Raw genomic sequence first — 24,514 nt, 5'->3', positions numbered from 1 at the left:
GCATGTATAGCATTTAGAGGACCAAGAGAAACACACTCTCTCGTCTTGTAATTGAGTTTGTTCTTCTGAACCTCCTGTAGAGCCATTTGAGTCAGTGCTGCAATAGTGCTTGATGGAAAAAATTCTTATGCTTGATACAGAGCCTTTTAAAAAAGAAACTCAGAAAAGCTCTACTTTGAACAATTTCTAATGAGCTTGTGCCTGCATCTCAGCAGAGTACAGGTAACTTCACATCTATTTGTCTCTTACAGAGAGAGCTGGCCAGAAAGCTTCAGGTACAGCAATTTTCATTGCTAAATGCATTTTTCAGGAAATAGAAGATTTTCTCTGGAATCTAGCAATTCTATTGAAATTTTAGATGTAAAAGGGTGTAAATGCATTATGTAGACTAATGATTAACTACTGATATTTTCAAAATGTAAATATTTAAAACGCTTTACACACTTGACATTATCAAAGTAAAATATTTTGACACTGAAATATTTTTTTACATTGTCAATATGGAAACCTGCTTGGATTTCAAATAAATCAAAATAGAAAAAAAGCCCTTCTGAATTAAAATTATTGGCTTTTCATTCTAAGCAAAAAAAAAAAAAAAAAAAAGGAACATTTCTTTTGAGCAAAAATAACATTTTTCACATGCCCAATTTTATTCATAGCCTGTCCTAAGCTGCTCCAAACATTCTACCAAATGAATCTTTTTTTTTTTACCACTTTTACACTGATAAGTCCATATACTTTTTTTGCAGTTTCATGAAGAGTGCTGGAAAAACTCTGAAACTGGAAAGTTGTATTTTTCAAACTATAGTTTTAGAAGTCCAGGTGCATTTTATCCTCCTTTTGCCTGAAGACATGCATTAATTACAGCCTCGGGATTCATGGAAACCAAATTTACTTTCACTGAGCTAAGAAAATTACAACTATCTTTAGATGTAGCCATTATTTTTTCCATAGTTCATAGAGCACTATTTTGAAGCTCTGCCATCAATCACAAAATTATATGTAAATTAGATTGTATATTTAAAAATCTTCAGTAGAAATATGTAATACTGAAAGTCAGAGAGAAAACATTTTCCATGCTGAGATCTGAAAGCAGAGAGACTTCGTGTAAGTTCAAGGCATTTATTTCGTTGGAGACATTAATCACATTAGAGATGTGAGACCAATACCTTTCAGATAAACTACTGAAATTATGAGAGAGAGGTTTTTTGTGGAATTTGAGGAAGCAATCATTGATTTGATATGATTTGTTGAATTCTCTGTTCAGTATATCTTGTCAACCATGCAATGGCTAAGGACATTAAGGGGTCTCCACCAGGATTTGTGCAGTGGTTGTGTAAGAAGCAGTTGTATTTGATTCAGGAAATCTTTCATTTGCTTTTTCGAGCAAACTGGCATCAAATCATCAGGACAGGATGTGTCACAGAGGAATGGCTCCTTAGCATGTACATGTTGGCTGGACATTCACAGAATCTGGTGTTCAAAGGTCAAGGTGATACACAGGCAATATTTGTTGTCAAGGCTAGTAAATGGTCACAATATGGTCCTCAGCCAAAAGAATCTGTTGAATGAGATTAGTTTCAGTTGTGCTGCAGGCTAGTGGAAATATATTAGGTTATGAGTGGTGAGTGTTATTATTTCACTGGGGTTTTTTTATGATTTGGTTGTGTGGAGTAAAGTGTTTCTTTAGTTGGAGAAATAATCAGTATGTTACACCTTGCTCTTGGGAGCTTTATATAATAAATGTTTTAAACACACTCAGATGGATGTCAACCATAATGCATAGTTTCAGCAGAATTTATTTCTTTGGAATTTTAAAAGCACCTGCATAAAACCAGCATGTCAATGAATTAACTTTGTTTAGTTTTAAAATTGCCTAGCATTATATTCGGTTTGCTTTATTTATCAGTTATGACTATATGTGTGGTCTCTAAGGTAACATACTCTCTAAGGGCATAGCAGACTTAGGCACATTAAATCTGTAGCAGATTTAACCGGATTTAAGAACATGCATGCATGAAGAACTTACATAAATGCTTTTCTGAATGAAGACTGTATTTTAATTAGGATCACAAGTCTGAGGATCACATTCATGGATTATCTAATCCACAATTGTGCTTCTATCAAACATTCTCTTCAGAAATGTATTAGGCTTCCCCTTAAATTTTTAAAGCCTTTGTGGTTTTATCACTACAGCTGTGATATGGACAGTGATTCGGTTTGGTTTGCTTTGATGTCTTTTGATTTGGCAATATTCTTGGCCAACCTACAGCAATATATACTATCGTGTGATAATTTGAATAACAATTCAGCATTTCACTGGCAATTATAATTTTCTAAGACTGTTGCTGAAGGAAGACATACCAAAATCTTAGAATGAGACCAACAAACATGGATATAAAAATACACAAAAATATAAAAATATATATATAAATAATATAAAGATATAAAAATAAGTGGGAATTTTGCATGTATTCAAAAATGTGTGGGGAATAACTGTCAAAGCAATACACTGAAATTCAGTTTTTAACAATACCCTAAGTATCTTTAGAGTGGCAGGTCTGGGTGAGAAACCAAAGTCAGCCTCTGATTTTGAGTTGTTGGTTTTTTTTATATGTATATATATTTATATGGGGTTTAACTGTGTAACAGACCTTCATGGAAACTTCTACTTGCAAATAACTTATACATTCTCTAAAAAATATTATGGAAATTATAAGCTTGACAGACTGAGCAAGATCCCCTGAGAATGCGTGAGTGGCAGGAAGGATACAATTACCTCAGCCCACAGGCTAATGCAGAGGGCGTTCATAGGGTTGAGCTACAGTGCAGTGAAGAACTAAATGTTTCCCAGTGGTCCAGCTGGGTTCCTGCACTCAGAACACCATCCATCTAATACCTGACTCCTACAAATAGCTCTGAATTAAACCATTTCTATTTGTCCAATGGTGAATTGCTACTTAGTTGGTTGTCCTCATCATTCTCTGATTGCAAAAAGGCTGGTGGATATATGCTGCCAGTTCTTTTAAGATAAAAGAAAAAAGTTGTTTGTTTTGTATATCCCACATTCACTCAGATCTTGGCTTGCCTAGAAGGTCAAATATCACCCAGTCATATAGAAAACAATAAGCTTGCAGTCATTGTTTTTCTTCTGGGTAGTTACAATGTGGAAAATATAGCAAATCATTTTGGTGCATTATATGTTTTATGCAGTTTTGATGCAGTTTATTAATTAATTTTTCAGAATCCATTCTGTAAGGTACAGTTCTAAACTTGTAGAGTAACAAATACTTCTATATAGGCAAGTGTATTTGGAAATTAGTGTTTGCCATTGAGTGTATTTTGAGTGAAGACATAAATGCTGTCCTTCATTTACTATGATCCAGACTTAATATCATTTTTCCAGAAAACAAGCAATTGAAAAATACTACTTCATTGCTATTTTACACTTTATGAATTTATTTACCTCTGTGAGTTATTAGAAAAAACCTTGAATAAGAACAGTAGGTTTTTATTCCTGTTTTGCATTAATGGAAATGAACTGAAAGAAAAATGAGAGATCAATACAAATTTTCAGAAAAGTCATATTAACACAGATATAAAGAACCTCTGATGTTTGTGTATATGTAGAGAAGGTTAGAGTGAAGTTCTTATGGCAAATAGAAGAATAAAATTTTTAAAAAGAAATCAGGACTGTTTGTTATTTAAAAGGCTACATGCAAATCTGTTAAAAGCATGTTAAGTGCATAGCAGCCTGGAAGTAAACAACCTGAGTTGTCTAACAGAAGCCTCATAAGGACAGAAAGGTCACTCCAAGAAGCTTTTGAGCACTTGGGTTAGTCTCTACCCAGAACCAGTGGGAGTCTCCCATGCAACTCCCTTGCAGGTTAAATTTCAGCCTTTGTTGGTTAGCAGTAGGCAAATACGGAGAGAGAGAGATCTTGTAAAGTCACACTAAAAAAGTATGAATATGTTAATCCAGTTGATGGCAACCTTCTGCAATGCTGAATGATCTGAATTTCTTCACTAAGTTTGCTTGCACTGTCTGTATCCACTACTGAAGATGAGTAAAGGGAGCAGACTCAGGGTCCCATTCTAATCAGGTACAATAGCATCACTCAAGACCTGTGAAAGTATCACTATTCCACTTGGATTTCTCAAATCAAATTTCATCTACACATCCAAACTAAGCTTTGATATTTGCCTGGCTTTAAAGAAAAGGTCAAATTAAATAGCTATTAGCTATTTCCTATTAGCTTTAAGGCGTTTTCTTCCAAAGGCATGAATATATCTTGTGGAATAATGCAGCTGGGACTTGGACATTTCAATTAGGTTAATGGATTTTATACCCATTTATAAAAATGAGGGATTAAAGTGATGTACAGAATGGCACACCAATGACTCCTTTTAGAACGGGGCCCAGTTTAGCCTAATGACTTCTCTAACCAGGTGACATTGCACACCCAAGGACTCTGTGCTTAAGTATATACAGGAGATGTTTGCATGGGTCTTTTCATTGGAAAGTGTTGACCTATGCACTGGTTTTTACAAGATCAAGGAAACAAAAATGGTTGGGTTTGGGAATTTCTTCACATGTTAGAAGAAAAAAAAAGTATCTTCTTAATTTTTACAGAAAGAACAACCTCGTTGCCGTCCACATTTAGTATACACCTCCTAAACAATTAAATTGACTGAATTTGCTTACATTTCACTGCTAGCCATTAAAGTTAAGTATACATTGCAATGTAAATTACTTAATGGAAAAATCTGCCTTGAAGAAACCTTCTAATGGAGAAATTATTTTTTATAACTTCCTAGGTTTGCAATAATTCCTATTTAATATTGATGTAGATGTTTTGAAAAACAGTTATGAGTTATGTCATATTACAGAATCACAGAATATATGAATTGGAAGGGACCCCACAAGGATCATCAAGTGAATCAGATTAGAGATGAACAAGTACTTGAAGCAGCCAGCAAAATGAATGATATGTATATAGCAAAATGAAAGCATCATGAATTTGTTCTTCAGTTACTGCTAAATGAGGCATTCCAGACTCCTGCCCAGTGTCCCTGTGTATCAGTTATCCCCATACAATTTGTTAGCACTGCTCTTTTCTTCTCCACCTGTGTGTTTAGATTATGACTGGTGCTCCCTGCCTTTGACTAGAGTAAGGCACTGTAAGTGTAATCATCTGAGATTTGGTTACTCAGGTTCACAGCTTCCAGATTTGAACTCCTGTTCTTCTGATTGGCTTGATTTCTGCGCAGAAGTTTTAATGAATAAATGAAAAAAAACAGCAAATACTGGTGGTCAAGTGAACTCTGACCCATTGTATTGTGAGGGGTGTGACTGCAAAGTTACGTTGTGATATTTGCTACACAGCATCCCAATCCAGCAGTGCACCTGGAAAAAACTGCTAACAGTGAAGTTAGCACTCAAGAGCTTGAAGCTCAGGTCACACAGCTGAAACCCTGCCAAGCTGCCTTCTCATACCTGAGGGTTTTTTTGCACACAGAGTAAAATCCCAGCCTTTCATCTCCTTAAGGTAACAAGTGCTTGCAAATGTGTTAATAACTCTAGAGATTTTGTGTGCTGTCACTGACCATGAGCTCCCTGTAAGGCATATCCCCATCATATCCTAAAACTCTCCTTTACTAGAGACTGTAATATGGCTGGAGCTGTAAATGTCTTCCATTTCCTTCTTCTGATACAAATATTTCTCTTCCTTCTTCTGTTAGGGGTTAGGCGTGCCCCCCATTTCCAGCTGACCTTCTCTTTGTCCATGCCAGCAAACTTGCATGTGTATTCATGGCTCCAGTTTGCCTTCTAATGGCCAAATTTTTTAGTCTTAAGTGATACTAAGGCTTGATTTATTATGATTTCCTTCCTTCCTTCTTTTCTTCCTTCCTTCCTTCCTTCCTTCCTTCCTTCTTTCCTTTCATTACAAACTAAGAGGGACGAGAAACTTTGCAAATGTGCTAAATTGCTCAAATGGAAGAGAAGTTTTTGAAATTGCTAGCAGAGTGTGTTGAAATAAGAGCAGTGTGAAATCTTGCAGCACTGGAATTAAGGACAGTATTTCCAATTACATTGGCATTTGTTGTTTCCCAGCTCTCACATTTTCACAAGTAAAGCACACATTTTTGTTTCAACTTCTCAGAATAGCTTTTCCTTATTTTTATGAAAGAAAAAATAAGTATTGATGAGTAGAGAGACTAGTGAAACATTGATTCCTCTAGGTCCTATTGTTTGGAAATTATTTCTAATAGCAAAATATAGGCGGTATATTACACCTTTTTGAATAAGGTCACAGGAGTGAAACAGTAGAAACTCATTTCTGCTGACAGTTTGCGTCTCAGAAATTGTTTCCTCTGGTTCACTAATGAATCTTTTTTTTTTCATTTGCCCTTGTCTGACACAATTTACCTCTATCTTGGCAGGAAAAGTCATTTCCTCCTTTGAGTAAATGAGTGATAAAGGACAGATGAAAGGGCAGAAATGTGCAAGTGCCATCAAACCCCTCATTTTTGAGTTTAATATGCTACAGTTGTAGACGTAAGGTATTTCTCTTGTAGTTGAAAGCACAGCCAGCATGGGAATATAGATAGGTTTACATGAATCCTAAAGAGTTGCAGCTTATTTGTATTCATTAATAATGTGGAGCTTGGAGGATACTGACTGTACAGATACATTTTCAGCTGGAAAAATTATGAAACAGGAACAAGGTTTAGTGAGAGGGATTGATGGGGACACAGAGACATTTGGAAAAGCAAGCTCAGATCAAAACAGTCTACAGTGAGATTAAAGTTCTATTTAAAAAGCTAAGGTAAACATTAATACACAGCAATTGACTATGATTCAGAACTGTCCCTCATGGATAAATTTTGCCTTTTGAAAATCTTGCCAGTTCTCTGTCAGAAATTAATATTCTGACGTGTCAATAGTTACGTTAGTATTACTTCTTTCAAAATCCTGGAATTCCTGTATGAATTCATAATTAATCGCTAATTTCAGTAGAAATGAAGATAGTCTGAATTTCTGAAATTGGGCCACATTTTCTAAAGTAGGCTTTTTGGATTTTTGAAAAAGCTGGAGGCACTGGATGCTAAATGCATGTTGAAAGTCAATAGGTACTTTTCAGTGATGGTTAGGTAAAGCAATGTTTCAATTTTCATTAAGTATTTAGTTAGAAAATATACATTTGACACACCATATTGAGAATGGCAGGGAAATCCCACACCATTTTGATGATAAATCCATAATACAGCAAAAAATATAGAAAATGCCACTGTGTGCTATAATGATAATAGAGCAGTGCAATTAAATCCTTCATACTCAGTGCTGTAGGCACGAAGTTAAGAATAAAACACCCTCATATGCCATTTTACTTCGGCTGATGTACCTTAATTTTTCTGTCTGATGGTTTTTCAAACTGATACGATGGAGTTTGTCATTACTGGAGGTACCCATATGTATAGAAGTTGCTTCTGACCTAATGTAGACCAAATACACCTTTAAATCATAAATAAAAGAACAAATAATGCATGTTTTAATCATAATAAGTAATGTACTTTATTGTTTAAAAAACAATTGTATTCAGTGACCAGAGCAGTGTCCTTTCTTATCTCTCTGCTTAGAATTGCTAACATTGATTTGATAAAAAATTCCAGTTTTATGTCTGTCTGAAACATTATTTTGGCTTTGCAGTCCTGAAAAGTAGAGGCCCACCTGGTATATGTATTTAATCTCTGAAAGAAACCAGTGATTGTGGATCCACCTAGGAGAAGGACATTGATACTGAGCTGTTTCATCTTTGAAAACTCCTTATACATTGCTTCCAATGTTTATCATTAACACCACCACACCACCATGTCATTTTCCCCTCTGGTCACACCATATTACACTGACATGGGTCCTGCATTCCTATTCACAGCTATTCAACTTGCTGTTACAAATGCAAGTTAGTCTTCTTGTGCCACAAGGGAAAACAGTACACCCATCTGATGTGAGTGAGCTTATCTTTGAAAGCTCATGCTATTGAAACAATTTGGGCAGAGTGAAGCTGGCAATGTAACCAATATTGAAGAAAAAATAAACCTTCAGGGCAGAGATAGAGTGAACACTCCGTTTACACTGTTTTTTTATTTTGGTGGAAATTGGGCATTTTTTTGTATGTTACACCCTTCAAAGTCTCTTTTACATTTTTAGAAAGAAATATCAAGAACTCTCTTGGACTGAAACCTAAAGTGCTAGAAACTGCATCCTTCCTGACAGTTAGGGATACATGTTATTTTAACTTCCCTCTGATGTGCTGTTTCTCATCATCTGTGAAGTTGTGAGGTATTTATGGCATAGAAGTTTTTGTGTATAAACAACTTTGAGCTCTGCTACACCACCAAGAAAAGTAAAGTAGGGAACTGTGGTTGTATTTTCTTTTTGTTTACTTTATTCATACATCTGATAACAATACATTGAAGTGCACAGGAGAACTAAGGATGCAGCATTTATGGTTACAAAGAAGAAAAAAATCCCACTTTTCTAGAAACACTGTACATAAATATGGCAGCTCGGGCACATTCCCACACTGTTCAGTGTTGCCTGGCTATTGCTGCCAGTACTATGTTGCAACAGTGTTTGACGTCATGAAGATCAAGGTTTTTCAAATGTTAACACAATTTTCACATGTTCACTTTCATAATAACATTGTTATATGGCTTGTACATCACTTCTGGACTGACCCATGAAAATTACTAGTTCTCACTAAAATATGAATGTCACTTTAAAAAAAAAAAAGATAGAGAAGCTAGGGTATTTCAGCATGGAGACACTTGAGGAGCCAACTCCAGTTTCCTTCCACATACCCTCTACCCCCGTATTTCAGGTGCACATAAGATAAATCCAGACAGTGTATTTTTCCTTGTGCCCATGGTTTTATTGAGATACCACACACTCATTCCCTTCCAGCGACGGCTACCTCCTCGGTAACAAGGAGTTGTTGAGGCTCCCAGCTACTACTATTCACTGATGTGAGAATAGGCTTGGAAATGTGTTGTTTTTCTTTTACTCATTTATCAGTTTTAATGTCTTATTGTTTTATTGAGATTGAGCTTTCTCTACCTCCTTTCTCTCATTAAACAATACTGAATCAGAGAGGTCCCATGCAATGACTGCTTCAGGAGAAAGCATGATGGATTTGTTCAGATGCTTTGTCTGCAGCAGCTGGAGTGCCAGGAAGAAAGACTTGACTCAGAAGCCTACGTATTTATTTGCCATCACCTGGCTTCAGCTTGCAGCTTCAGTGGCTTCACTGTAATGCCTGGTCTCTTTGGAAACCTGAATCTCTTTTTAGCTCCGTTCTCTATGTTCCTGTGCCAAGCATCTGTGATCAGATCTCAGCCTCAGCCAATATGGTATAAAACTATTATAAGTGGGTGAGGGATTTTATATATTTATTTAACACAAAGTGTGGGTTTCCTGAAAGTCTGGGAGGCAGTGTAGCTTCTTCCTTCTTTTCACAAGGGTCATCACTGGCACTTTTGTTGTCACACATGAGAGAAATAAGACATTGATTTGTTTATAATATATGCCAAAACAACTCTCTACACTTGTCTTGTTCTGTAAAATTCTGATATTATTAACAGACCCCTCGTTCTTCTCTTCCCACTCCTTGAATTTGAATTTCTGCCATGAGAAATAAAAATTTATCTTTTTAGGATAGAGGTATTTTTTTCCAGCCATTCTCAACCAAATTCTTTTTCTTGATTAATTTGGAGGAATTCATTGCTGAAGATGCTTATTTCTGTAGAAAGGTGGTACAAGCCCCAGCTGTTCTTGGCCTGCTCACTTCATTATACCTGGACTCCTCTCCTGACTGTAACTGTGGTTGTAATAGCCCTCCTCTCAGAATAGGCCATGGGAGCTACCATAGGAAGAGGGAGAACTGATGACAGAGAATTGCTGCTCCATCTAATAGAAATGTCTTTTTACGTCAAGTGATTTTGCTGCTGCTTTGAGTTACAAGAATCCTTATCCTGAAAGGAATGATTGCCTCCATGCCCTCCCTGCTTTCCCTGCTGACTTCAGATTCCAAGGAGTTAGAGCATTGCATCTTCATACATCTTTTTACTGTATTTTATAAGTCATGTTTATTTTATCTTTATCTAGATTGGTTTTGTTTGTTCAGTGAAATTTCACACATGGCTCCAGGAGCTTTTAACACACAAGCATTCACAAGCATGTGCAGTTTATGCTGACCATTCCACTTTTCCCCTTGTACCCCAACCCTGGGTGCAAACCCTATCTGCACCTTTTTCTCACCTAAATACATCCCGTGGCCCACAGGGCAGTTTTTTTAGAAGAACACAGTGACGCTGCAGTACAAGTTTCTTGCTGAATACAGGGAAACAGGTCACAAGTCCTGCAACCTGGTAGTACTGAATTTAAAACTCCTCTCAGAGCTGTTGCTCAGATCATGCAGGAGAACCACAGAAAGAGCCTACGCTGGCCTTTTCACAGTAAACCTTTAATCCCGGAAGAAATGGTACAGGAGAGTACCAGGAGCAGCAACTGAAGTTCCCATTTGTCCTTTACTCTGATGTCCACCAGCAGAAATCCAAAATCCTTTTATCTTTTCTGGAGTTTGTCCATGGGTTGCTGCAGATACTTACCTAATTAAGACTTCTCAGTCCTAGGAGCTTTTACCCACATGTATCCCTGTAGGACTGCCAAGAAAGGTTAAAAGAACAACAAACAAAATACGCTCCTGAATGGCAGCGAAACAGAGAATTCTTTTCTGATCCTAAAAAATAATTGGTCAGATAGACCCACAGCAGCCTAGAAGCACAGCTCCCTGGCTAACCAAAGCATAAAAGTGGGGCAGCTCAAAGATACAGATGAATGGAAGGAAATACTTAATGAAGCATTATTGCTTCTATTTTAGGGCAATGGGACTTTGTGAAATGATGTGCAGTGTGCATCCCTATTCTTAGTTCAAACGTTAAAATTCCTCTGACCTTTCGGAACAGGAGATATTTTTTCCAGGTACAGATTCTTTTCCTTCTAACTTTCCACTTCCTTTCTGGAAATAATATATTATATTTGCCATTTGAGCAACTCTATCAGAACTAGGAGAAATATTTTCCTTCTAATTTAGCTAGGACTCCTGATTTTTAGTCTTTGGTGATTATCCTAGATTGTAATGGGTTTGCAAAATGCAGGTTTTATAGACTTGAAAGAGCAAATGCAAACAATCATTAGCCCACTTTACCTTCTTATTTTGGAAGCAAAATCCTGTTACTTAGATAGGAACCTTTACAGGTAATGTAATTATATCTCCATGTCTTTCTATTTGCCATGTGCAGAATGCATGAATCCTCAGAAATTGCAACAAGGAGGGAGCACAAAGTACCATGACTGCATTAGCTAGATAGGGAGCAGAAAGCTTGTACTGTAATAGAAGAATATATAGTTGCTGAATATAAAAATGGTCTTTTTTTTTTGACGGGATGATTTTAACATTTCAAATTATGTAGACAAAAACCTACAAAGATATAGTTCAAGATCTTTCATTTTACAAAACTGCATATACGAAAGTTGAGGAATGCCTGTGAATTACTAAATTCAACTTTGCACTACCCTTTCAAGGTAAGGTGATGTTATTTTAAAGATTGCATACACTTCTCCTGTAGTGTGTGGAAATCCTGTGACAGAATTAGTAAACACTTGAGTTCCACATTTAACTTCCTTAACCTTGAGTTCTGCCTTTTCCCTCCTCAATCTTGTGTCTTCTTCAGTACAAACCTCCTACAAACATCAGGCAAGAGGGTCTTAAAGAAATCAGTGTTCTGCTGTGCAACTGCATTGAATTACTGGAACAGGTCCCATTTTGCACACTGAATAAAATCATTGCTTTGTGAATGCGTATTCTCTATACTAGTACTGATTTTTAAAACTGTAATTTAAAAACTTAAATTCTTGGGATATATTGGGATATATTTCAAGTAGAAAAGCAAACCTACTGAAATATTAGTAGGAAGAGGATTCTGTCATGACATCTACAAAAATGCATTTATGTACATAATTAAAAATAAATTTTTAATTAGCACCTCCTCCCTCTCTGTCAGGTCTGTTTTCATAGGGGGTGTCTCCATTTAGTGACATGCCCACATGGGCATGTCTTTACTCTGTAATTCAAAAAAGAAAACAAGCAAAAGAAACCCACAAACCCTGCAAACAAAACCTAAAACAGGAGCATAGCATTGTAGCATTATTTGATTACTTGTCTGTATCTCACTAAAGAACAATTGCTCGCATGCATTAAAATCCATGCATTAGTAGTGCCTCCTACAGTTGATTTCCCAGACTTTAAAAATTCCTGGCAGTGTGCATACAGGGGATTGGAGTTTGGAGTGGGCCATTTTGATTAATTTACGGAATTCCACTAGTACTTGCAGATGTAACTATTCCAGGAAAAAAAGAATTTGTTATACTACAGAAGAGAACACAATTTTTGGTAATTTGGCTGCTAGTTTGATTCAGACCATTTCTTGGATGACATGCATTTCTTTTAGCCGCTGTCCATATCAAGGAATAGATATAATTTGGTTTGTAATTTTCATGTTAAGACAAAGGCTTTATGAGGGGCTGGTTAAGATTTTGTTGTGAAGTCCAGAGTTTCACTTCTCAATAACTATTGTGCCACCTAGTGGGTGTTTAAACAGATGGAAAGATTGACTTAAAATATACCAGTGAATAATGAAACATGGTGTTTGTACAAATAATTTTGAGTGACATGTTGAAACAAAAAGTATTTTCTCTTTTTCCCTGATTATTTACCAAGGTGCTCCATTCATGTAGAAAATATTATTTCAATTATAGCATAGCATTTTGCTTGCAATTGTATTAAAGAAATATAATTCATAAAAAGGGCCCTTACAGACCTCTTTTCCTCCCTGACAATAAATCCATTTCAGTAAATTACTAGCATATTTCATGTGCTTATCAGTATGAAAGGATATCCCCAAATCTCAGATGTTAGGAATTTCCATTCTGGAATGCAATTAAATAAATACACTGAAAATGTCATTTTCTGACCAACTATGACAATTTTCACTTGGCACCAAGCAATGCTTTAAAACATTATTATGTTTGCATGCTTTAAGGCATTATTTAGAAAAAAATAATAAACAGTCTGTTATGTTAAAATCATAACATTCTGACAGTTTCTCTCATAAAATTTCCTTTTCCATCTAAATAGTTTGTGTCCAAATAGCTATGTGTATTTCATTAGCCAATAGCTATTTCTTAGTAATTTGTCTCCTCTAGCTGAAACCTCTCAACAGATTTTTTTTTCTTTCAGCTTTTTAAGTAAACCATCTGTCCAGTGTGGAAGTATTGGTTTTGCCACAATAGATGGCAATAATATTTCAATCACCAAAGCCAATAACAATAAATTTCCCTTAATAGAGCATTTCCTAACATTGTTCAAGTCACTTTGTTGCATCTTATGTAAAATTGCCACCCTATCCGTTATCAACAAAAGCTATAGTAGCTAGTCTGCTCTTTCAGCACTTGCATGCAGTGCCATAGTTACAGTAGAAAATTCAGTGGTCAGCAATAGTGCATTTTAGAACCGTTTAGATTCTCTGAGACTCTATGGAACCTTAAACTCTTTTTGTTTAACACATTTAAATGCTGCATGTTAGCAATCTTTCATATGGCGGGTCCTGACACGAGGTAAACATATCTGGACTGGGGACTTGAGTATCTCTATACCAGACCTTGATGTAAATAGAAGTGTTTGGGTTTTTCCCCCCCACCAAATAAATAATAAAATGGAGCTCCTCTTTTTTCAGTATTGTTTGTCAGAAAATAACTAAGATTCAACTTGAAGTTAACAGAAAATGAATTTACTTTCCAAACGAAAAAAAACATACTGTTTTGAAAAGACAGAAAATCTGTGGTTTGAGAGGGGTTTTTACTTTTTCTTTTTGGTGGGCTATTTATTTTCCCTCCATGAAAAGGGTTTCCAGAAAAAAGTATTTTCAATTTTCTGGTTTCAAGGCTTGACAGACATATTGTCATTTCATTTTCTTCTTGCAGACAAATAAAACTGAAAAAAGTGTGTCAGGCGAGCTTCTTTGAAGCTCAGTGTCCAGGCTCTTGGACTTTTTGATACTTGAAAAATGTTTGTACTGTTTTCCAGTTTTCCCTGCTGGTATATTTTGTAGTGAACAAACAGAAAAAGCAAAAATGTATTTATTTTTAATGCATAATCAATTGATTACTTTGTTTTAAAGCAGTTTCGTTAAAGATAGTAAAGAGGTCTTCTTATGAGGTTTGTTGTTCCTTGTAAAGGTTCTTGAAGGATAATATTCACAGTAAATATGGAATTTAAATGTATTACTAAAAGTATTACTAAAATTAGGAGTGGATTAGAAACATAATAAAATTTATTTCTTTTATCTAGCATTGACAATGAGTTGTTCTTTATATTAATATGCTCAAACATGATTACTTTTGTAGAGAAAGATGCCATTTCATTATAAGAGGAAAAATTTACTTACAGGGCTTGCAATTTTTTTTCTCTCTATCTACACACGTATTTTTCCATGTCAGTTCCATGTCAGTTCTGGCATTTATCAACATCTGGGAGAACAATATGTTTAATTCTAAGAGTTCCCCTTACTTTATTTTCCATGATCAACTTTTTAATGTGATTTTAAATATCTCATTGGGAGGATTATCTGTGAAGTCAATGGACAGTATTTAATAAAGAGATAGCTGAAAATTTAGATCACTACTTTGATTCAACATAATAATAAATAAAAACTATGAATAATACCCTGTTAAAAATTGCATATGTAATAAAATATTGAAATGAAGTCTCTAAGATGGATAGTTTTTAATCAAGGTAAAAAATATGCACTGCTCACAAATAAAGGAGGTAACTGAATGGCATATATTTTTCTTTCATCTCAATCTAATACCATATTTATCTTCAATGACGAAGCCAACCCTTTGGCCAAACCTTCCTGTCCCCAGATACCTGCAAAAGTTGGTGGGTTGCTCAAAGTGAGTAAAATTCTCAGTATTTGTTTGTAATTCTGGCTTATTTTGGGCCACAGGTCTGTTTTCTCCAATTACAATTAGACAGATGGTCTATAATTCTAATAAAGTTCTCTGAAAGAGAAACTACCTGAAATTTAAATAATTTCCTCTCTTTAAAGAAGTACACCTCTTAAATTTTGATCTGATAGTCAGTATTTAGTGTAATCTTAACCTGATTTGCTCTGGTTTTCATGCATTTGAAAACCATAGACACATCTAAGCTCAGATTTTTGAAGATTTCACTTTGTTCTCTAGGAGTTGTTTGGACAGTGATTACTAAGTGCACTTGATCAAGAAAGAAAAGAACTTTTCCTTCAGCAAGAATTTCAAGAAAGGATTATTGTGAAACTAAAAGTCATGGTATGAGTTTTAGGTCACTGAGACTAAAGACTATATAAATGATAAATAGTACAGAAACACTTTCTCAGTAAATGCTTATGTCTCTGAAAATCTCTGTCCTCTTAGCTATGCAGATTAGGGTGTATATTTGTTATATATGATATATTTGTAAAAAATTATGCAAGAGAATTATACAGTTTGTATAAAAAATTCAATCCTTAATGAAAATCTTAAGTGCAAGAGATCAGAAATACACATCTGGGTTTTTGGACAGATGCAACATATCTGAGATTTGTTTTTCTTCTCTGGTCCAGTGGTAACACAGTATTTATTCTTATGTTTGTGTCCACATAAATAAGCAGATGTTTCCACTCAAATCACTGACCATTAAAACACATTAGTATTCAAAGTTACATTTCTATCATAATATAAAAACCCTCAGTGAAGGGTTCATGCTACATGAAGTAAGGTGTTTGGAAGAACAAATACTGTAAGAGGAAACAAAGCATAAGCAAGCAAGTCCTCAGAGGATGTTGCAGGTGCATCTGGGCAGTATGAACATAAATCTTTCAGTCCAAGTGAAGGAGAGGGTAGATGTTTGGCAAAAGCTAATTGGCAAGTTAAGGCATGAAAGAGACTGTTCCCATGGCCCAACTTTAGACAGCAAATTTCCTGGCTGTGTCAGGTAGGCAACTTCAGGTACTCCTAGCATGGCACCCTTAGGTGTCCCAGCAAGAACACTTCATGTAATTCCTGAAGTGTTCCCCTTTCTCTCCCTGTCAGGAGGGATGCTCCCTTCTTCTCACTGCACAGTTGCAAGGCAGATGGATCAGGTAGACTGATGCTGTGCATTAGGTTCTCTAAACACTCTTCAAAGTAGTGAAAACAATATATATGATTAGAAATGAGTTCCTAGTTTGCTTAGGCTAGACCTCACACTAACAGCAGCAACACAGTAAGCAAATAATAAGCAAATTTAATTCTTTAATCACAAAAGTGATTTTAAAGCACTGAAATTTAATCTAGGTAATTTTAGTAAGCATAAACAAAACATATTTATGAATGCAAAATGGAAGAGCTTGAAGTGTTACTAAGATATGTTTGACTGAACTTTATCTGTATCAAGTTGATAGATAATCAGTGAAAGATATAGTCTTTCCTTATAGCGATATTTGGAATAATGTGACAAAGGTATGTGTATGTATAACAGATATATGTGTGTGCATGTGTGTATACACATATATGTATATAGACATGTACTTTCATCTGCAGCTATGTATACGCATACTTGTCACATTATATCTGACATACATTTGTATGTATATATTCTTATGTGTATGTGTAAATATATATAAAAGTGTATGACTATCAGTCATCTGTTTGTATCTACTGTGAACATGCACAGCAGTGGTCAGGATTGATTTCTATGGCTCTGTATTCTCATTCTGCAAAGATGCAAAACTATATTTAGTGTAATGTTTTCAATCATCAGTGCAAGTAAGTCATGGTAAATCTGAGGTCCTATTCACTGATAATTGCACTCTGCTTCCTGTTATATAAACGTTCATATGGAATCTTGCACCTTGTGCTAAGCTAACCTAAAGTGATATGAGCTACTATTTAATAAATTTAAAACTGTGAATGCTTTCATCTTCATTTTTTCACTACAAGTTTTTAAAATTTTTTGTTGTATTTTGAAAAAAAAAAACCACTTCTGTGTGATTTGAAAAATTGGTATATATAATCTTGCAAATAACTTTAGGGAGACTTAAAAATTCAGATATATAGTTTTATTTCACCAAATAATAGTTTTGGAACAAAGCATATGTGTTAGTTTAGGTAACTGCATTAAGCATTCTGAATGCTTGATTTCTCTATGTTAGAAAAGACTTTTATAGATCACTGCATGGAGTTCTCTGCTGTTTAGGCTAATGTGTATATAATAGCAATGCAAAAGAAAATGGGAAAATAAAGCAAGCAATTTTCTTGTCTGTGTAACAGATGAGATGTGAAATTCTTGAACTGTAAAGGCTTGCTGGTTTTGAGCTTACATATAACCAAGCCCATAGAGTGCTGTCTGACTTCACAGAAAATGCATCTTAGAGCCCTTTAAGGACAGCAAGAAAAACATACCTTCCTGTTGTGAATAGGGGAGTTTAAGGAAAAGAAAAAGTTTTGTAAAATGTGGAGTATTCACAAAAGCACTGAAACATAAAGTAAGCAGAGAGAAATTAAATGCACCGAAAATGTGACAGAACTGTTACCGCTGTCTATTCTATTTTACTTTCTATTTACAGTAATGTGCAGTAAATTAGACTATCAAAAAAATTCAGGCTTTAACTCTTAGTTATACCCACTTATGGAAATTAGTGACTATTTCTGTAGCTGCTTTCTCCTTCCTTTCCAATTGGTCTTAGTAGGATATCTAATATCTCACTCCCTTTGGTGGGCTAGGGAGCAGAGATACACTGGGATGGATCTGTGTGAAAGTCTGTATAGCCATTGTCTGTACTGGGCCTGTGCTTTTCCGGAATAATGCTGGGAAGTGTACGTTGTGTCTGGTGTTCTCCAGCCGGTATCTTTCATTAGATTCTATTAAAAAACAGAAACAAGAACAAAAAAACCTGGAAACCACAGGGAATACCATTGCAGTAATCTTAGGTAGGTAATTATATATTCTTGGGCTAAAAGAAGTTTCTTTTGTTACTTCCTGGCTTGAAATTGTAATGTAGTGCATCATGCCAATGGTTTGTAAACTCTTACCCTAGCATGTAAACCTATAATCATTCCACAGTTTGGTTTGTTTGCCTCACTCAGGCAGTGCTGCACTGTTTGTTTTACCAAAGTATGTATGTCTGCTTTCCCACTTGGTCACACATCATTCTGTCTTTGAGTTTGGCTTTCTGGGTAGTGCTGGCAGGCTGCACTGCAGATCCCACTGTTTTCTTGTCAAACCCAGGACACTCTCTGTCCCTGTAGCACTTCTTATATAGAAAGCAGAAATTGCATGGTAGCTTTGGAGAATGACAGATAACATAGCTTGCCTTGGCTTCCTAAAGGCAAGAAAATCCAGTTATGCTGATCTGACCTGTTATAGTGGTGGTGGTAGTGATATTCTTTTTCTCTGTAGATGAACATATGGTTTATATATTTTTTATTGAATTAAACAGTTCAATTACAGGAACTTGTAGAAGAGGCAGGATAACAAAAGACTATACTCCTGCTAGCACTCTCATTTTATCAAATAGTCCAGTCAATGGGAGTTTAGGGGTCCCTTTAATCCCCAAGGTGTTAAAAAAGTTCCAGATGCAGGACTCTGCACTGGGCAGCAGGGGACAATGGATGGGTTGCTCTCAGTTTCTCCTCTTCCTCTGTTACTGGACTGCTAAGGACCGTTCAGGTCTTCATTGAAACTGTGACTTGGAGAAGTTACTTTGAAGTCCAGGGATGAGAGAACTGACCTAAGAAATAAAGGTTTGGTTCAGCACTTGTTCAGCACAAAGACTGCAGCTAAATAACAGTGTTGCCAGGCCTCCTCATCATGAGTCTTTTGAAACATGACATTTCTGAAAGGATTTATTGGTTAATTTACACTGAAACTCCATTTCAAAGTCTACAATCAAACAGAGTTCACAATTGTTTTGTGGACTTAGTGATAGATAGTGTGGCATTTGCACATTAATTTTGAAAGGTTATTTGTATTATTTATGTGGTATTTGTTTTGGATTTCCAAGGCTAACACTCAGATTAGTTTGTGGTTGTGTTATGCAGTGAAAATGGGAAGTACTACCAAACTGTTACCTATTTTTATTTCTTAGTAATACTGTTTTCTACCATCACTTCTAAGTGATATTGGTTTTTTTTCCTATGCCCTGTAGTGGAAGTTTTATCTCCTTCATATGTATATCTATATATCTGTATATCTAGATATAGTTATGGATATAGATATAGATGATATGGATATGTAGATAGAGATAGATAGAGATAGATTGATATAGATATAGATATAGATATAGATATAGATATAGATATAGATAGATAGATTAGATCTAGATCTTCTTCCTGGTCCTTTCTTGTGTGTTAGAAAATACCAGCTTGTCTTTTTTTTTTTTTTTTTGAAAAAGCAGCAGAATATCATAGTCATCTAAATTTACTCATCAGACTTCTCAACCAATACATAACTATGTTGGCTGTTACCTTGTAGAGGTTTTAGAAATTTATGGCTGCAGAGCGGATGCTTTCTGGCTTGCATCCTCTGCTCTCTGTCCCTAGTGTGAGTGAAGGAAGGTCTGCACCCTATAACATTAATAATTTCTGACATATATTTAGCAAATATCATTATTTGAGATCTCTCTCATACTATTCTGGTTTTGACCTCATCCTCTCTGACAGCTCTGGAAAGAAAAGCCTGCTTCCTAAATAAAACATTGCGAGAAGGATGGTTTCCAGCAATCCTGTTTGAGTTAAAGGTTTTTTCCTGACTATGAGTAACCACCTTGGCTCATAAACAACTGGCAAGGACAGTGTCAACAGTTGCTTAAGTGATTGTTCACAAGTTAACTGTGTGTTTTGTTCACACATTGGAAGGGGCAAGCCAAACTTGAATGCTGCTTCAGTATCTTTGTCAAAGGAGAACACTGGGTTTCCAGAGGCCTTTATCTGTAGTTTTTGAGTATGTGGGATCTCCATTTTTAAAGATGTATAAATGAATGTCATCTTTGGCCAAGGCAAGGAATTGAGCTTTAGGGGGTACAAAGGCAAAACAAGAGATCATGCTCCTCATCTAGGCCTCTGCTTGCCCTTATGAAAATTACTCTCTGCAGACTTCTGTTTCATTGTTGTAGTTTAGGTGAGTCTCTTTCTCACACAGTGCAGATTTGACTTCTTCGGATTCTTTGAAACAGCGTGATAGTGGCCTGCCCTACAGCAGCTCCATAGTCAGAAGTAATATATCTTGAGAAAGAAAAAAAAGAAACATGGTCTGTCCCAGAGATTCTCTAATAGATGGCAAGGACATGGTGAAATTGTGTCAGAAAAGTTCATTCATTGTGTCAGAGAAGCAGCTCGACAAATTTTCAGAATGTCTTTTTTTTTGCCTGAACTTTCATGCGAAACTGCACATTTATTTCCTATGAACTTTGCAAAAAAAAAGAAAACTTGGAATGCAAAAGTTTTTTGATAAAAGATAATTTTAGTTTCAGTGTCCTTAAATTTCAAGAAAATCAAAGTTATCAATGTTAATTTACAGTTAATAAAAATCTTACCATTTTTCTTTTTAGAAGGTGAACTGCTCCAAGTTTTCAATCTTTCTTTCAGGAAAAGACTTAAAATTTAACTGCGTGATTTACCAGAGCAATATTTACACATTATGTTCATATTCTATGTGATACAATGATGAATGCATTAAAAGTGGATTGAATTAGATTAAAATAAGGCATCATCACTGTAACCTTGTATTCCTATTAATAAAGAGAAACATTAATATCTCGTTTATGTTAGATTTCAAAATAGGTGTGGGGTTTGTGTTACTGTGCATGAGTGAGGGGAAGGAACTGTCGGTCTATTTATTAGATATGTTAATGAAACTGCTCCATTTAAAATCACATAGCATGTCATGGCTTGGTAACAAAACCAAGTACAGTTCAAGTGAAAAGAGAATTTAGAAATTGATTAAAAAAACAAACAATAACAACAACAAGAACAAAAAACTCCTTTGGCTAAATATTTTTGTGTAACACCAGTGTATTGTGATACTCATTATTATCTCATGCCATAATGTATTGACTCTAGAAGGACTCACATTTAGAAAACAAACAAACAGTGACAGCATATTCTGTTCAACATTTATGGTTGATGATGGACTTTTTCATCATAATTCTTGCTTCTTGATATAATTGATTAATTACTATGAATCTAGTCAGCTGACCATAGAAGCTAATGAAATAAGGGAAATGCAAATTCCTATTCTGACCGTGTCTTCATTTTATTATAGTACTCTGGGTAAAGGATTAAGGCTTAATTATCCCTTTGATTTTTTTTTTCCTCTTTTCCTAAAGTGTTTAGCGATTGCTTTGACATACATCTGCCAAACATTTTTCCTTACTCTAGAGACCATAGTTTCAAAGGAACTTTCACCATGTTTCCCCAAAGACATTTTGAAGTCATTGGATGTACAAAATCCTTAGTCTAAGTATAAAAATGTGCATGAAAAATGAATACTGTCATGTGCAAAAAGTGCTAATGAGAAGTTTTAGTACCTTTATCAGGTAGCTGAAATGTAGATGAAAATGAAAAGGGCTTTGCAGCCTCACAGGTTAGAATAGCTTGACATAGTGAAGTGATGCTGGATTGCATCTCTATAGTTTAAGATAAGGTAGAACAATAATTTTGTTTGTAACTAGCTATAGCTGAAACTAGTAGAGGTTGGGTCTGTCTTTTGCTAGTGCCAGGGATAGCACTGGGGACCAGCATTGATAGGAACTTGGAGGATTTGTGGCTGCGTGTGTTTAGAATTTAGCTCCAGGATGGTGGACTGTCGAGATGTTGAGTTCAGGGCAAATCCGTCAGGGAGTGTTTTAATTAAGAGTTAGAGTTAGAGGGCGTTTTAATTCTACTGTGGGTTCAAATTCTCCTGGGATTTTAGTTCTTCTGTGACTGAATATATGTAAGGAATCACAGTGTGATTAGTACAAAGAGCTCAGATTAAACACCAACAGAAAGCAGAGTACTGCCACATACATATTTGGCTTGGAATGTCTGACAGGCATCTTGGCTTTTAAAGACACCTTTCAGAGTGCTGAAGTGATTTTATGTATGAGTATGAGGACGATTATCTATTTACCATCTTCACTTATTCACTTAATTTTTGTTTGGTTTTTCTCCACTGCAGACTATGTCAGAGAGCCACAATGATCATGCAAAATAACAGTTCAGCCTCACCTCTGTTTTCAAATGTGAGCTCCTTCTGGAAGAGAGATTCGCACAGACCAGGACTCCTTGAGGAAGCAGCATCACTCATTGGCAGCTATGATTTCCCTCAGACCACAGAGAGTTTTACCTTCTCCACTGTGGAATCAACAAACATGACCCTAAATGCCACAGGCAAAGACCCTCTGGGTGGACACACTGTCTGGCAAGTAGTTTTGATTGCTTTCCTCACGGGGATCCTTGCCCTGGTGACCATCATAGGAAACATCTTAGTGATTGTTGCATTTAAAGTTAACAAACAACTGAAAACGGTCAACAACTACTTCTTGTTGAGCCTTGCTTGTGCAGATTTGATCATCGGTGTTCTTTCCATGAATCTTTATACAACATACATCATCATGGACCACTGGGCTTTGGGAAGCTTAGCCTGTGATCTTTGGCTCTCCATTGACTATGTTGCCAGTAATGCCTCCGTCATGAATCTCCTTGTTATAAGTTTTGACAGGTATTTTTCCATCACTAGGCCACTAACATACAGAGCCAAACGAACAACCAAAAGGGCTGGGGTGATGATTGGTTTAGCATGGATAGTCTCTTTTGTTCTTTGGGCCCCTGCCATCTTGTTTTGGCAGTATTTTGTAGGGGAGAGGACTGTGCCTCCTGATGAATGTTTCATCCAGTTTCTAAGTGAACCTATCATCACTTTTGGCACTGCCATAGCTGCCTTTTATTTGCCAGTCACCATTATGAGTATTTTGTATTGGAGGATCTACAAGGAGACGGAGAAACGCACCAAAGAGTTAGCAGGGCTACAGGCTTCGGGCAGTGAAGCAGAGGCAGAACGCTTTGTACACCAGACCGGCAGCTCCCGCAGCTGCAGCAGCTACGAGCTGCAACGGCAGAGCATGAAACGTTCCACTCGAAAGAAATATGGACGCTGCCATTTCTGGCTCACAATGAAGAGCTGGGAACCCAACAACGACCAGGGAGATCAAGATCATAGCAGCAGTGACAGCTGGAACAACAACGATGCTGCTGCCTCCCTTGAAAATTCAGCTTCCTCTGATGAAGAAGACATTGCTACAGAAACCAGAGCCATCTATTCAATTGTGCTGAAGCTTCCTGGTCACAGTGCTATCCTCAATTCCACAAAACTACCCTCCTCGGAAGATCTGCATGAGTCAGGGGATGAACTGCAGAAATCCCACACAGAATCTAAGGAAAAGAAACCAAAAAAATCGCACCCTCCCAAAAGTGTTCAGGATGGTGGAAATTTCCAAAAGAGCTTTTCTAAGATTCCAGTTGAGCCAGAGTCAGAAGACACAACCACAGCTTCTGATGGCATCTCATCAGTAACCAAGACATCTGCAACCTTGCCCTTGTCCTTCAAGGAAGCAACACTGGCAAAAAAGTTTGCCTTGAAGACCAGAAGTCAGATCACAAAGCGAAAACGAATGTCACTTATCAAAGAAAAGAAAGCAGCGCAGACACTCAGTGCCATTTTGTTTGCCTTCATCATTACATGGACCCCATATAACATCATGGTTCTGGCAAACACCTTTTGCAGCTGTATCCCCAAAACTTTCTGGCACCTAGGGTATTGGCTTTGCTACATCAATAGCACAGTGAACCCCATGTGCTATGCACTGTGTAACAAGACATTCAGAAACACCTTCAAGATGCTACTGCTGTGCCAGTGTGACAAACGAAAACAACGCAAACAGCAGTATCAGCAAAGGCAGTCTGTCATTTTTCATAAGCGGATCCCTAGGGAGGCTTCATAGAATAGTATTTTTTAAACAATAAAAAACCAATGAAACAGGGATGACATGAGATGAGATGAGATGAGATGGGACAAGATGGGATGGGATAGGACGGGACAGGACGGCACGGGACAGGGCAGGATGGGACACAGGATAGTAAGGAATATGACGGGATGGGTTGGGGTGGGAGGGTGGTTCCAGGGTGCTGATTCTATGATTTAAATATCAAGTCATGAAAGCAGCTGCCAGACTTATTTATCCTTTCAATAAATCCAGTTTAATATAGAAATCAAGTCTGCATTCAGCAAAAACTAACAAACTTCAGTGTTTTTACTAAGGAATGAAATATTTAATATAGTTTTCCTACAAATTT

The 24,514-nt window shown here is 36.4% G+C and overlaps 1 protein-coding gene across 3 annotated transcripts in view; it reads left to right on the top strand.

The window, feature by feature from the left end:
- Positions 1–24,287, top strand: part of CHRM3 (cholinergic receptor muscarinic 3) — a 124,858-nt gene extending 100,571 nt beyond the window's left edge. For 2 of the 3 annotated variants that reach the window (XM_018085048.2, XM_018085049.2), the window contains exon 3: positions 22,341–24,200. In XM_018085048.2, the coding sequence (XP_017940537.1) occupies positions 22,341–24,162 (1,822 nt within the window). In that variant the 3' untranslated portion in view covers positions 24,163–24,200. Of the gene's footprint in view, positions 1–22,340 lie in introns of all 3 variants that reach the window. The other variant, XM_008923434.4, reaches the window with a different exon arrangement.
- Positions 24,288–24,514: the final 227 nt, after the last annotated feature.

Source organism: Manacus vitellinus, unplaced genomic scaffold (genome assembly GCF_001715985.3).
Source record: "Manacus vitellinus isolate BGI_N305 unplaced genomic scaffold, ASM171598v3 scaffold_8_pilon, whole genome shotgun sequence".
Taxonomy (NCBI): Eukaryota; Metazoa; Chordata; class Aves; order Passeriformes; family Pipridae; genus Manacus; species Manacus vitellinus.
Note: the sequence above shows the minus strand (reverse complement) of the source record. Positions and strands in the feature narration are given on the sequence as shown.